Here is a 15,667-nt window from a genome sequence, read left to right on the forward strand (position 1 = left end):
TGTCAAACTGCTGACAGCCGCTGCTCCTGTCAAAAAAGAGGCACTAGGGACGCGCTAGTGTCCCTAGTGCCTCTTTTTACCGTGGGCCCTAATTTAAATACTGAAACGCGACGTTTACTGAATCGGCGTGAAAGTTAGGAGCTTAGCGCTGATTTGCACCAGGCACCTAACTTGGGATCCTCAATATAAGCAAATGAGAGAGAGAGAGAGAGAGAGAGCAGGGCTGGATTTACACATTTCTACGTCCTAGGCCAAAGCACAGTTCTGCACCCTTCCCCCTCAAAAGTTGATTTATAATTTTCAACTTAATATGTAATAGTTTATTTTTGAAACATTTTTAAACTTGCGAGGAGTGAACCCGGAAGCAAAATAAAACAGACCAAAACCAGTAAAAATGTTTTCAGCCCGCAGGACCCGCATCGCCCCGCGGAAGTTCTTCTGTCTGACCCGCGCTGAAATATTTTGAACCCCGACCCGGCCCGCGGGTTCAGGTCGGGCCAGCCCGCACAATGCAGAAGTCTGCCTATATAACCCATACGAGGTACGACGATTACTTCTTTGGTTAGTTCAAATTATTCACCCAGATGGCGTATTCGATACCAAAAACTGAATAAAATTGACATAAAATGCAGAAGATTTACATCGATTCTCATCTGACATTATAGAATTTTACTGACATGTTTTGCATTTTGTGTCAAACTTACATTACACCACATTAAATGTTACTGCATAAACACACCATAAGTTGTGTACGTTTCGTGTTTTGTAATAAAAATCGCAGGCTCCTTATAATTTGGCGAACACCCCCGTCAACTTTTTCTACTTACGGCTTTCAGCCCTGAGTTAACAAAACAGTATATAAAAGTAGTAACGATATAGTTTACATACCTATTATCAGTAGATATGTAGAAGACAAGCGATATGAGCGTAATGAATCACTTGGAATCACTACGCCAAATCTGGAATTTTCCTTTAACACGTGGCTTACGCTGAGTGAGTGAGAGAGAAATAGCAAATTTTTTTTGCCTGTGACTGAGCAAGACAGCGCAAACTGTAGAGATGGGCAACGTAAATGTACCGCTCAATTTATTTAAAGTATATGGATGTAAATTTAAAAAAACAGCATTTTATATAGCCTTTTCAAAATTATACTGAAAAATTTGTAAATGTTTGATTGCTATTTCTGCTATATATAGGGAGGAAGAATAGCCTAGTGGTTAGAGCATTGGGCTATGAATCAGGAGACCAGCATTCGAGTCCCACTGATGTTCCTTGTGACCTTGGGTAAGTTACTTTACCCTCTATTGTCTCAGGTACAAACTTAAATTGTAAGCCCTCTGGGGGACAAGGAAAATACCTACAGTACCTGAATGTAAACCGATGTGATGTTGGTATATATAAATATATGCCCCCCACCTCCTGACTGCTGTGCCCTAGACCATGGCCTAGGTTAGCCTTATGGGAAATTTGACCCTGAGAGAGAGTGTCACATGGCATGATGACATTGCCACCTGGGGAGCTGGTCATCCTACTGGCACTGGGGGTATCCCTTTGGTATACCATTTCAGTAGTGACCTGTCACTCACACAGAGCCTTTTTTTTTAGCTGATCCCATTATGGGGTTGATGTCATCAGGATGGAGGTGGGGCCAGATGAGCTCATAGGGACCACCAATAGTGATAAGGTGCAATGCGGTGTGATATTGTTTGTTAAATATTTACTCGGTTGAGACTAAATTTGTATCTAAGGACTGGGCAATATTATCTTTCTAGCTCTTTTCCAACTGTTGTGTGAGAGAGGGGAGTTGGTTAAAAGTAGTAGAAATGTATTTTATGATGTATCCTGCTTATATTTGGCTGGATTTTTAAAGGCTTACGCGCTTAAGTTAAGCGCATAACCCTTAAAAAAACCCCTGCGCGTGCCGAGCCTATTTTGCATAGGCTCGGCGGCGCGCGCAAGCCCTGGGATGTGTGTAAGTCCTGGGGCTTTGCTAGGGGGGCGTGTCAGGGGCGTGTCGGGGGCGGCGCGACATTCGGGGTATTCCGAGGGGCATAGTGCTGGCCCGGGGGCGTTCCAGGGGGCATGACCGAGGCCTCCGGACCAGCTCCCGGGTTGGGTGATGGCACAGCAACGGGCCATCGGCACGCGCGAGTTACGCCTGCTTCGAGCAGGCATAAGTTGTGCGATAAAGGTAGGGGGGGGGGTTTAGATAGGGCCAGGGGGGGGGGGGGGCGTTAGGTAGGGGAAGCGAGGGGAAGGTGCGGGGGTGGAAGGAAAGTTCCCTTCGAGGCCGCTCCGATTTCAGAGTGGCCTCGGAGGGAACGGCAGCACGCGCAGGGCTCGGCGCGCGCAAGTTGCACAAATGTGCACCCTCTTGTGCGCGCCGACCCTGGATTTTATAAGACACATACGGCTACGCGCTCTAAGTCCATGGAAACTGCTCTAAGTCCATGGAAAACAGAGATAAAGAAGATGAAAACTTGCTGTGTTTTAAAATGTACCCCTTTGTGTATTTATTGTGTTTAATATATCATATACTAATAGAAGAAAGAGCCTGTGAAAACTGACAGGACAGAACCAGGCTCCTCTTGTTCCCCCTTCCTGGGACTACAGATAGCACTGCAGTCCCACGCTGCCCCCGTGGACCAGCAAATCCCTCTGGGCTGTGCCTCCACTGGCCGCCCTCTCCCTTACCCCATGGCCTGTGCATTTCAGCAGAGGCAGGGGTAATACCTAATCACTTCTGCCTCACCAGCAGCTACAGCAAAGATGGTGCCGGCTCGCTTTCCTCGACGTGATCCCAGAATATGCAGACCACACAGGTGCAGCTTCAAACACCCAGACCCTCAAAGCCTGGATCCCCACTGCCTTTTGTAGCTAGGGATGATTGCAGAGTATGCATTTTGCTGCTTTCATATTTGTAAACTGCTCTAAGCCCATGGAAAACAGAGATAAAGAAGATGAAACAAACAAAAACAAAAAAAAAGCTGAATCTTTCCTAATGCCAGTGTCACATTCCTTTTTAACTTCCTTCCAGCAATAATAGTATTTTTTTTCCACAAGGAATGAACATTTCTGTTTACATTTTTTTAATGTATCCTTGTTTCCTCTTTGCTTCTTAAGGAATAAGGTTGCATGAGCACCTTTGAGAATATTTAAGTGAGGCAGTGTAGTGGTTTTAGTATGGGCAAGCGTTTTTAGCTTCTTTCCCTTACTTCAAGGTGACATCATTTTACCAGGATTTTAAAAACCAGAAGATGTGTGCTTTGCATTGCAGACATGCCATCGGTTTTATTTTCCTGGATTTTTTTTTTTTTAAATCTCCTTCACTGAGTCCACTCTTCATAGTAACATAATAACATGATAGATGTTGGCAGATAAGGACCATTTGGCCCACCCAGTCAGCTTGATTTCCCTGCCAAGAATGTATTGGAGCTTTGCTTCCTGTCGATCCTGCGTTCAGTTTGGTCTTTGTCTTCTCCCCTTTTTGTCCCCTCTAAGATTCCATGCGATTTAAGCATATAGGGTTCTACCCCTGCACACCGCCCCATCCCCCTATTCTTCTACCTACTACTCCCCCACCTGCCGCTACAATGCCCCTCTGTATATGTCCCAGGCTGGCTTAAATTGTTTTGGTTTGGGCTGCTACTACCTCTGCTGGTGGGCTCTTCGGTGCATCCACCACCCTTTCACTAAAGAAGCAGTCTCTCCGAACCTTCCTCCAATGACTTCGCCTGACCCACTGTCCAGTCATTTCTTGTTATAGGGAAAATGCCTCTGTTTTCTGATGTCTGCTAAAGATTTGAATGGCTCCATCGCATCCCCCTTTCCCTGTCTGTCATCTGGTTAGTACATTTTGAGTTCCTTTAGCCTTTCTGTGTAGGATTGTTGTTGTTGCGGACCCAGCACCATTGTGGTAGCCTTGCTGAAATGCCTTTAGGTACCGATTATCCTCCTCCATGCAGTACGATGCCTGCACAGAGTGCTGTTGAGGATTAGCACTAGGATTTACTTAGATGCTTTTAAACGTTATCTGTTCTGGGAACTGAGTTACAAATCAGAACCACAAAGGAGTGCTTAATGATTGTCGCTGTTCCAACTACCATATCTGAACCATTTCACCACTAATTCTGCTTCAAACATGTCACTGGAAGTCCACTGAAGCACAGGCCTGGCACACTGTTTTGGTGTTGCCTTGAGTGTTTGATGATGTTATATAGAAAAATAAAACACAGAATGTGACAGCAGATAAGGACCATAAATTCCATCTAATCTGTCCAGTTCACATCCTGTTGCAAAGACACAGGCCCCCCAACTGATCTCTGGCTTTCCCTTCACTGTTTTGCAGCTCTGAGCAGATTTTGTTAACTTTCTTGACTATCTTCTTAGTAAACCATTCAGAATTTACTTTTTCAACTGCTTGTGTGGTACGGTAATGGCAGATCAGCTTACCAGGCGCATTTTCAATCCACCTTGGGGGTGCCTTATCCTTTATAGATCTTCTCTAGTGAAGAAAAATGAAGTATGAGGGTGTGACTTTTGCCCAACTGTATTTGCCCCTATTCCCAGGCAGGCGTGGTGAGCATTGGCATGAAATGATAGAACTCCAGTCCCCATTCCCATCATCCCTGCTTCAATGTGCCTTTCACTAGGAAATGAAGATTTCATTTAGATAACAAGACACACACACACACACTCTCTCTCTCTCACACACACACACACACTCACACACACCCCCAGATCCAGTGTGACTTTTAACATGTCTTTTATCATCCCGGGCTAAGCTGTTTTATGGCATAAGTACTAAAGCAGTAATTTAATAAAACGGCCACCAATTGAAAAGGAGACCAAAGGAAGAGAGGAGAAAAAAAACCAAAACGCAACAGATTCCAGGCCCTGGCGGTAAACTGTAATCCAGGCAGAGGAAAGAAAGGACTTAAAACATCTGCTTGGAGGGCTATAAAACAGTTAAGATTTACAGCTTTCTACTGTCAGACACCCGTGTGAATTCCTGTACGGAATCCCCTCTGTATTGAGCCTCTGCGGCCTCTACCTAGGCTTGAATCGCACCGTTTCCAGAGGGGGTGGAGGTGCGGGATGGATCTGGGTTACCCCCAGTAATAACCTTTGTGGCTGTGTACTCTACTCAAACAATATGAGAGGATATTCGTGCCCGGGAGACTAATTCCAGCCAAGAGGGCTGTATTTGACGCCATGCCATGATATTGTAGGTAGGATTATAAACAACATCGAATCATGGAGTCCTCCCTCACAGGGCCAGCAAAGGAGGGCATCGTATTATTTGCAGTAGTTTCTTTTAATTTTCCTGTACTCGCTTGCAGATAAGACATAGGGTTGAAGGCTGCCGAGCACTACACCAGCTTCCTTTTCTACACGTACATCTCCCAGTTTCAACATTTCACTTCAGTTAAACTTAAGTAACTTACAAAAAAAAAAAAAGAAATCTATTCCAAGGCTCACAGTTGCAAGGAAAGAAAACTTCATAAAATATAAGACGTCTGATTGAAGCCCAATTGGCATTTTCCCTTTCTGGGAGGTGGTTTGATTGTCAAAAGTCTTCGTACTAGGTACTGGCTAAACTAGCCAAAGGGGCTAGATCCTTTCCCCCCTTCTGAATTCTTTTCCTCCACAAACTTTGTGCTAAAAAAAAAACAGAAGCTAAATTAAAAAAAAAAAATCTGGCTAATCCACTGTAAATGCAAATCCACCGAATACAAATCATGTTCATATTTCTGAAAGAACTCTTAGATCTCAGCGTCTTGCTAAACAGATCGTAAAAAGAAAATGCAAACGTCTAAGACTGATTGGAGAAACCCCTTTATACCCAGCTAAAGGACAATATTCACCAAAATCCACAAATACCGCGTATGCGAGATGGTAGGTCAGTAACCACCATACTGGGCTTCCCCTATATGTAGACAAAAGGGTGAATCGAACCGACACAAGCTCTTCAAAATGTGGCTTGACTTTCATAAACCTCTAATTTTTATTTTTATGAGTAAATAAAGCATATATATATATAGTGTGTGTATATATATATATATATATATTGTGTGTGTGTGTGTGTATATATATATATAAAATCAAACCGGGAGAGGTAGAAGCAAAAATGTACTGACCCGGCTTTCAAAGCTCCTGCAATCATTGTACCCAGAAGAGCAAGCTAGCCCAGGAAATTCGCCATTTAGAGGGGGTCTGCACTCATGTCTAGGAAATAACGCTGTCATACATGAAGTCAAGTCAGTTTGAAGTTTTAAACCTGCGCTGTCCCTCTAGGCTGCTTGCTATATTTGTCCTAGTTGGCTCACATACGGTTTTCCTGCCTTCATACAAACACATTGACAATTAACACTGAAGGTGACTGGCCCCGCCGGGTACAGGGACATCATGGCTCAACGAATGGACAGACAAAATACTAGGAAAAAAGAAAGACGGACATTTCTAGAGGCGCTGTCGCCGCTCCTATCTTTCTGGAGCCTCTGCATTGCTCCTAGCAGAGCCTGTTTCCTGGAGGACCAAGCCAACGTGTAATTGGTTTTTGCTTTCGAACAATGTCCGGGCGAGGTCTTCGTTGGAAGGGTTCTCTGAAGCGCAAAGGTTGCGCGCCTCTTAGTACCTCGGTTCCGTTCCCCAAGCTCCTCGCCTCCAGCCTGGGTCTGGACACCAGAGCTCTGGGCCCTGCTGGCTCTCACTTGCTCCGCCAGGAATGTTAACCCTGCTGCTCTTGGACCTTCGCGTTTCGTTCCCTAACCCTAGACTTCATTTCTCTGGTCAAGGCTTTTATTGTCCTGCTGTCCAAACTTGGGGTCGTGACCTAGCTCATGCAAAGCCAACCTGCAAGTAAACAGCGGGCTCGGCTGTCTTTAAATATTTATAGGGACGGCGCTAAACTGACAAAACGCTTTTCTAAAAAGGGGGGACCCGCAGCCACCCAAGTGCCTTTTACAAACCCCCAAACTATTGCAAACTCCAGGCCCCCATTCCTTCCACCAGGCAGCATTCTGCAGTGTCCAGAAAACGGTTGGTCTGGGGTTTTTTTTTATGTGTGTGGGGTTTTTTTTTTTTAATGAAACTCAACCCTTATGTGCTTACAGTAGCATATTATCGTCCTTACCTATAAGTTATTTGCACAATACTTGTGATTAAAAAAAAAAAAAGGTCCAGAAAAAGGAGTAATGGAAGATAGGGCACGAGGATTGTTCGTGAAGAGGGTTTGTTTGGTTCCTTTAGAGGCGAGATCGAGCCCCTTCTGGATTTCGGATGTCCATCCGGCTGAAACGAACCCCTGACCTTCCGCAGCGGCCCAGGCAGGGCTCCGGAAGTGCCCCCAGCCCGGCCGTGCTGCAGCCAGGGCCCGGAATGCCTTCCTGGTGGTTTGGATTTCAGAAGGATTGCTATATATGTAGTCCGTCCATGTATTTGTCTTCAGTGTCAACAGTCCCCAAGTCCTACAATGCTGTTTTTCCGTCTGTCCAGTCCAAGACACCGTCTTAATAGGGTCCATTTCTGCTCAATGCTTTTCTTCTATGGAGGTTTGCAAGGAGATGGAAAGCAAGAGTTTGTGGGCCAACGTCTGAAGTGCAAGGCTATGGAGAGAGAAAGAGAGAGAGAGAGAGAGAGAGAGAGGGCCAGATGGAGCAAGGTATTTTCCTGATAGACACAAAATGGGAAACCTTTAAGTACATCTGGCCCTACTTAAGAGATACAGCCCGAGCTATGTCCGTTACCTGCCGTGTGAATGTCGTACATAAATATCCGTCCTGGAAAATACAATGTTTACAGTGTGACACATTACTTGTGATCTCCGCGGACTGGGGATTTTTCTGGATACTGCATGGGGGTTCTCTCCCCTATGTTGGTTGGTTTGTAACAGGCGCAACGACTGCCTGAAGTATTTCAGATGTAGGACAGGGCATGTTCTTATATTATTATGACCATGATGAAATAATACTCAGAGAACCGGCACAGGAGGAGGAGGACATGCTGTCACTTGAGACTAGGCAAGGAAGACGGCTTTTTACATATATATTTTTTTTTTGTTCTTTCTTTTTCATGCAATAAACTTTAGTACAATACGAAATAAACGTATTGAGGGCAAGGCGACAGGACTGGTGGATAATTGTCAAAAGATGGCCACAAAATTATTTAGAATGCTCAGTCTGGCTCTTCGGTTCCTTTGAACTCTCTATTTCTTTCACTCCCCTCCCCAAGGGGAAAAAGCTAAGTCTTTTCAGAAGTGTAAATGGCCCAAGAATTGTCTGCAAGCGATGGGCTCTTTACAGCCCTATAAACCAGGGTGTGCACGCCAGAAACTGTAACTGCCATTAACATAACTGTTGCTGACTGTTTATAAGGAAATACTGCTCTTTCAACCAAAGCCCCAAAATATTTGACTTGGTGCGCTGCCATCGAAATAAATCATGAGAACAGATTAGGAAGTACATAAAAAGTGTATCTCCAGATAATGATATAGGAAACCACAATAAATATGTCACATCTCCATTCCACTGGCAGTTATGGCTGAAAGAATCCTAACTCGTGTACTTAGGACCGGCTGGATGTTTGTCTTGTAATTACAAATTAAAAGCAAAGTTTAGTATTTCAGCTGCAGGGAAGAAGAAACAAGCCCAGTCGTTAGACACCCCCCTATGGCAGTGAAATACCTGTGATAGAAAAATCTCCGGGCAAAAAAACAAAACAAAAAAAAAAACCACAACAACAACAACCCAGAGGGAAATTGTTATTTACGAGTTTTAGGTTTTGCTTTCCGGGGGTGTTAAGAAAGAAAACAGTAAGTAATAGAAGGAATTAAAAAAAAAGAATACAAGGCCAAACCATGCAAGTTTTTAAAGTGCGATAAAGATTTCCCGTCTTCAGATATTCTTGCTTCAGTGTACTGGTTCTAAGAAGGGAGATTTCGCCACTCACGGGTAAAAGCACTTTGGACTTTGGGGAAGATTTAAATGATCCTTTGTATACTTACGTTTGTAGCATAGAAATGTTTTACCAAGCTCCTAGTCAGCTAGCGAGCCTATGGTAAAAAAAACCCCAAAAACTCTGATTCTGCTTCCCTCCCCCTCTCCACTAACTGTGCTACAACAAATCAGGCTGGCGAAACTGGGCTAAAAAAATCTATCAAAAGCTTCTAAAATAACATTGTCAGAGACGAATAAACTGAGCAGACAACCGAACGCATGCAACAAACAAAGTAAAATAAACGAGCGGACGAATTTAAAAAAAAAAAAAAAAAACTGGTTTAACAAGTTGCCCATATAAAGTCAATATTCAAAATACTTGAAAACTTGGAAGTCCCGCTTTCAGAATAAAAAAAAAAAAGAGTGTAAATTCTTTTTTCTCTCCACCTTATTGCAAAAGCAGAAATAGTTTGACTTTTTAATCCCAATATGTTTCCTTGTTGTTCTATCACATATAGAATCTCTAAGCATTTCTAATATATTATATTTAAGATTGTTAACATAAACTTAACAATTTGCTTACTAGAGAGAGAGAGAGAGAGAAACTGATTTAGAGCCAAAGTTACTTACATTTTATGGTTGTACTGATTAGGATATGAAGGTGGGGTAGCCATTTGGGAAAAGCTTCCAAGCCTGGGGAAGGGGAGATTTGGCCCTAAGTTCACCCTGCTTTCTTTTTTATGTGGGCATTTTTGGAGGGAGACAATGCAGTTACAGGCATTGAAAGTGCCCTCAGCTCTTCCTTTTACTGCTATGGCAAAATCCACAAAGGGGGCAGAGGAGCGGTGGAGCCTTGAGGTCTATGTACAAACACCCAGAAGGTACACGTCGGGAGACCTACCCAGGTCAGAGGGGTTTAGAGGTCAGCCTGCCTGGCTAAAATAAAGCTAATGGGATAGAAAATCTGCCCTTTCCGTGAACCTGGTATTCTCGCCGTTTACCCCAACTTCAATAAAATCCCTTTTCACCCTCTCAACATGGAGGCGTCAAGAGGGTAAAAGAGCTCATTTGTGGCGGAGACATTAATTTTTTTTCTCTCTCTCCCCCCTCTCTCTTTCTGCTGCCCTCCTATAATGCATTCATAATATCATTTACATGCAGGAATTCAGTGGATGTCATGGCCAAGTCTAAAGACTATATTAAGAAAAAAATGGAGAGGCACCAGATTAGGAGGGAGGAAAAAAAGAAAAGCTTCAGGGATTTAAAAACTGTCAGAAGCCCATCCCAATAGTCTTGTGACAACACAAAAAAAACTTTAAAAAGGCACAGTTTTAATGCTTGTTTTCTCTTGTGTGTGTATGTGTGTGTGTGTGTGTGTGTGTGTGTGTGTGTGTGTGTGTTTTTTATCCAACGTGCCGCCTATAGCTCTACTTGATTAATGTTTTTATGGCAGACATAAAAGATACAAAAGTCCCATCTTATGCAAGCTGAACTCCTTCAGACTCTTGGTTATAATTCATCAGTTTTTGAAGTGCTTTAGAAAGAGAGAGAGGGGGGGGGGGGGGGGGAGAGAGAGAAAGACACAAAGAGAGAGAGAGAGAGCGAGAGAGAGGTTTACCTTAAAAACTTCAAATATTTATAATCTTCCTTCTGTTTAGTCTGAGGTACTCGTTTTGCGATTCGGTTTCAGTTCTTCACTGGAACAGGGTAAAGATCTGAAACGCCATGGAACCGGATCAGAGTGACTTGTTTAACTTAGTAACATATTTTGTAACCCGTGGTGTGTCTTTCCAACTAAGTATCTGAACCCAGCTTCGTAGCTACAACTGAACTGGAGTTTCAGCAGCCAATCCTATCAAGTTTACAGTGCAACATTGAAGATCTTTGCCCTTCTAAATCTGAAAAAAAACCCCCAACCCATTGGATTTTATTAACCAATCAGCAAATGTACTCGAATGAGGTTTAAAAATATCTTGAGTGGAAAGTTCTCTCTCTATAAATGATGACATGTGATTGTATAACTATCAAAATGTTGTTTTCTACTGTGGAGAATAAAGCAAATGAAAAACATTAGAAAAACGTGGAAAAATGCTGCTATTAAGGAAGATGAATTTTTCGTTTAAACAAGAAAACAAGCAGAGCAGAGAATTCCGGGGGTGGGGGGTGTGGGGGGGCGGAGGGGAGGGGGGAGTTTGGTTTGGAAGTGAAGCAAAAAAAAAAAAATGCTCATAACTTTCTCCTGTAGACAAAAGCTACCTCTCATTTTCCTTCCCATCTGCCAGCATTTTATGTTCTCTCTCAAAAGACTGCATCCTTTAAACAGTTATCACAAAACTCTCTGGGTCAATGACATGTTTAATAGTTGTACAAATTGGGTTTGGGGGGGAGGGGAGGGGTGGAAGCGAGCGCATTCTTGATAAGGCCACAACCCAAGGACTGCTCTCCTCCTTTCTGATACCGCTTATCTTTGTTTGGAAAGAGTTCTGCAATCACCTGCTTCCCTAATTCAGGGCACTCCAACGGTGCTGAGTGCCTGGAGTGCATCAGTAATGCCGAGGTCTTTGACCGGGCCTACCTGAAATGTTAGCATTCCCCGTACCATGGCAGGTTAGGATAGCAGCCCCCAGTGACTTAGGGCATCATCATCATTATTATTATTATTTTAGAAAATAAAAACAGTTTGATGAGGAAAGGAACTTTCCATAAAAGTGCGCCCTATCCTCTTCTATAAAGAAGTAGGCAAACAGATTTTGTTTGGCTAATTCGCGGTTTAAAATACCACATCGGTGCTTTGATCAACATATTTTAAGAAGTGAAACTCTTGTGACTCACAGCTTACTTCGAATGCCTTGCCTTGTTTTTATACTATTATTATTATTATTATTATTATTATGTATTTATTTTATGTATTTATTTTTTTGCAAAACCATTTTTAAAAATTATTTCTACTCTAGAAGGAAAAGGAATAGTCCATGATCGCCTTGAGCTTTTTCCATAAATGTAACTGCATTATCCTATTAAGCCCAATACTGGAAGTTTAAACAGCATCCGAAGCAGGCAGGCCCCCCCCCCCCTGTATATACAACACTGAAAGAAAGATGAGGACCATTCCAATCAGAACCTAAGCCACATTTCGTGCCATGCCCCGTTCCCTTCCAAAACCTGGGAGTACCCTCCCCCCCGCCCTCCCCCTCTAATCAAATCACATTTTTGTCTCAGCACCACGGTGTTTTTAGCTGGTCTCAAACATTCTGCTGGTCACATTCCTGATGAAACTGTTCTTGTGTGTTTATGTTATTCTTGTTTAGAGTAAAGCTAATACACTAATGTAAAATGCAGTAAACACGAAGAAAACAATATATGGATATTGTTGTAATAATAATAATAATAAAAATAACCAGACGTTTAAGTAAAACTAATTCACATTCACTGATTATTTTTTTTTTATTGAACACGGGGACTGTCACAAATACACTACAGCTCTATTTTATTGCAGTTACAATACTTATGAAAAATCAGTCGAAAAATCCACAATAATCACGACAATGAAACCTACTTCTGACTTTGACTTTGTAACTTTCTTTTAAAATGCTATCACATCTTTGCTTTGAAATTTAAACCAATCATTGGCGAAAGAGATGATCTTCATTGATGTGCTGGTTTTGTGTAAGCTTTTCACATTATTGTATATATATATTTTTTTGTTATACAAAAAAAAAAAAAAAAGAACTTTTTAATTTTCATGTTTGCTCTTGAGGACTGCTGCAGTGCCATGGTGCATTTTCAATGCAAGGAGGGTGACGCACCAAAAACCCCAGTTCTATTATGAGTACTATTATTATTACTTTGTTTTATTTAAATTTATCTAACAGAAACACTGACTTTTTTTTATGTCTCCCTCAGCAAAAAAAAAAAAAAGAAAAAAGGAATAAATAAACCCTGAAATAGCTTAAAAAATTAAGGTAGGTAACCAACTTGGCTTCATGCTATACCACATGCATCTTAAGCCTTTTCTTGGGGGTGGAGGGAAGGAGCAGGGGGTACTGGGAGGGTGTGGAGAGGGAGCTGGGGGTCAGGAAGATCATAGTGGTTTTTACGCACAAGAAAAAAAATCTACAAGAAGAACCAAAATATATATATATATATATATATTAGATTCTATAAATAATCAGTCATTTTTTTTGTGTTATTATTTTTATAACCTTGTAATATCCTCTGCCCGTTGATCCTGAGCTGCGTTGTGCGATAGGTCCTCGTTTACAGCCGGGATAGCAGCAGATATGGTGCTTGTGGAGGAAGAATTAGATGGAGCTGTGGATCTGACTTTGGTATTGGGAAGCCTGTGGTCTTTTTTCCATTTCATCCTCCTGTTCTGAAACCAGATTTTGATCTGCCTCTCAGAGAGACACAGGGAATGGGCAATCTCGATGCGTCTTCTCCTGGTGAGGTATCTGTTATAGTGAAATTCCTTTTCCAGTTCCAGCACTTGCTGCCTGGTGTACGCAGTCCTGGATCGCTTTGGTTCCCCTCCAGTGTAATTGGGATTCACTGGGAGAGACAGGGAAGAAGGAGAGAGAGAGAGGGAGAGAGAGAGAGAGAGAGAAATGCAATAGATTAGCATGAATAGAGAGCTAGCCCAGGCACACACAAAAAAAAAAGAAAAAAGTAATCTGCCAAATGGGTTATAAAGAACTTTTGGCAGTCCAAGATTTTCTTCCTAATAAGAAGGGGGTTCTTCTTTGCTCAAAAGACTGAATTATTTATGCACCTCTTACAAAGCTTTAAGAGGGTTTTTTTTTTTTTTCCCCCGCACACATACATAACAGAATGAACCACATGGCTGGGGCTGCCCAGACTAGCTTGGCTATAAAATTTATGGCGGGTGTAATTACCCATTCGTAGTCGTAAATCCAGCTCAATTGTGCTAGCCCAAAGAGTTCAGCGGGAGCAGTAACAGAGGCAGCAGCAGCAGCACCAGCAGCAGAAGCAGCACACATACAAAGGTGGTGAGAAAATAGGAAGGTTAAGCGGAGAGGAGAGAAAGGGATTGTTGTTGGGGTTTTTTTTTTTTTTTTTTTAAGTTGCCTTACCAGTACTGACGTGGATTTTCTTCATCCAGGGGTAGACTATAGGTTGCTTGGAGGCTGTGCTGTTAGGATGCTCGGGGTTTAGCTGGTTGCAGGCTGGAGGGGCTGGGGATGGAGTGGTGTCCGTGCTGGTGGAAATGGGCGCCTGCTGATTACAGAACTGGGGCTTCTCTGGCAGTTGGGCAGCACCCTGGGGCTGCCCATGGCCCCGCTGATGCGCGGCTGGGTTGCCCGGACCCTGGATGTTGGCACAGCTGTATTGTCTCTCTGGGTAGCTTGGCCGCTGTGGGTACAATTCCTGGTGGTGATGTTGGAAGCCCGTGTCTCTGGTCCGGCTATAATATTCCGGACTGTGGTCAGGGATATAGTTATTTTGCGAATATTCTTCGCATGGAGGAAATTTCGGATCGATGTAGTTAGAGTCCATCAAATACGAGCTCATGATCATTAATTTCTGGAGTGGAAAATAATTTTTCTCGCTTTGTCGTTTTTCTGCTCCATAAAGCCCTCCTACTAGCTGGCGACCCCGTAAAGTTAGTTGCACCATGTGACTCCACTGGCCAATCACACCAAGCATGTTAGTCCCCGGATAAGGAACCAAAAAAAGCTTATTCAAAATGTAGCCAATTTTTTCCTCTTGTTTGTTATGTTTTGCAAACCTGGAATCCAGCTCTAAATACACGGGGGTCACTGGATTGAGGAGCTAAATAAAAAAAAAGAAGAAAAGAACGAGCAAAATAGAAAAACCTGTGAAACTGTCATTTCAAAATTGGAATAGGCAATGGGTGGAGAGTCTTTTCTCCCTAAGGCTAGGGATTTTTTTTTCTTCCCATCCCCCCCCCCCCCTCTCTCTTTTTTTCAGTGTCCTCAGGTAATAGAAAATACTCCTCCACCCAATCTCCACCTCATGAGGGAGGGAGCAAAAGGTTACATTAAGAAATACAGTCATGGAGATCGTTTTACCCTGCATGAGAGATGCCCAGAATAAAGATCCTGTTGTAAATGTATGCATACACTCTTCCTCTCTCTCTCTCTCTCTCTCCATATGCATATATATATATATATATATATATATATATATATATATATATATATATATATATATATAAATGCATATGTGTGTGTGTGTACACAGAGCTAAATAGATATATAGAAAATGAGCGAGCTATTATAGCATCTATTACATATACACTCTAGCACATATGGGTACACATAAAAACACATATACATATGTATGCATATACATATTTGTGCGTGTATTTGTATTTGTTTCTATGTGTATCTATACCTATATATCACAGAGATATATAGATATAAGTAAATGCTTATATGTATGGAGAGATAGATAGATAGATAGATAGATAGATAGATAGATAGATAGATAATTCAAGTACGTTCACTCCCCCCCCCCCCCCCCCCAATATCAGTTGATTATTATTAGACAAATACACCACACAGTGAGCTACTGAGGATCACAGTTAGCAGACGAGTTTGGAGTTTTATACGAGGGAGTAAAGCAGGACAGTTACCTGAAAGATAAAACATTGTGCAAATGACCAGTAGTAGCTCGTGTCATGTTATACCTCTATGCCATCTGCTCGGGGTACTTCTTGACATATGCAGGGGAGCAGAGATGTTGTCAGT

General features: G+C 42.5%; 1 protein-coding gene across 2 annotated transcripts in view; it reads right to left on the bottom strand.

Annotated features, from left to right (window-relative positions):
- The window catches only part of HOXC4 (homeobox C4), a 198,416-nt gene that overhangs the window by 163,716 nt on the left and 19,033 nt on the right, over positions 1-15,667 (bottom strand). Inside the window, exons 1-2 of one of the 2 annotated variants that reach the window (XM_029595185.1) lie at positions 14,027-14,762; positions 13,139-13,484 (exon numbers count right to left, since the gene is read on the bottom strand). The exons of the other annotated variant lie outside the window; for it this stretch is intronic. Of the exons in view, the coding sequence (XP_029451045.1) occupies positions 13,139-13,484; positions 14,027-14,600 (920 nt within the window). The 5' untranslated portion in view covers positions 14,601-14,762. Of the gene's footprint in view, positions 1-13,138; positions 13,485-14,026; positions 14,763-15,667 lie in introns of those variants that run through there. 2 annotated transcript variants of the gene reach the window in all.

The sequence above is a fragment of the Rhinatrema bivittatum genome, chromosome 3 (genome assembly GCF_901001135.1).
Source record: "Rhinatrema bivittatum chromosome 3, aRhiBiv1.1, whole genome shotgun sequence".
NCBI classification, from domain to species: domain Eukaryota; kingdom Metazoa; phylum Chordata; class Amphibia; order Gymnophiona; family Rhinatrematidae; genus Rhinatrema; species Rhinatrema bivittatum.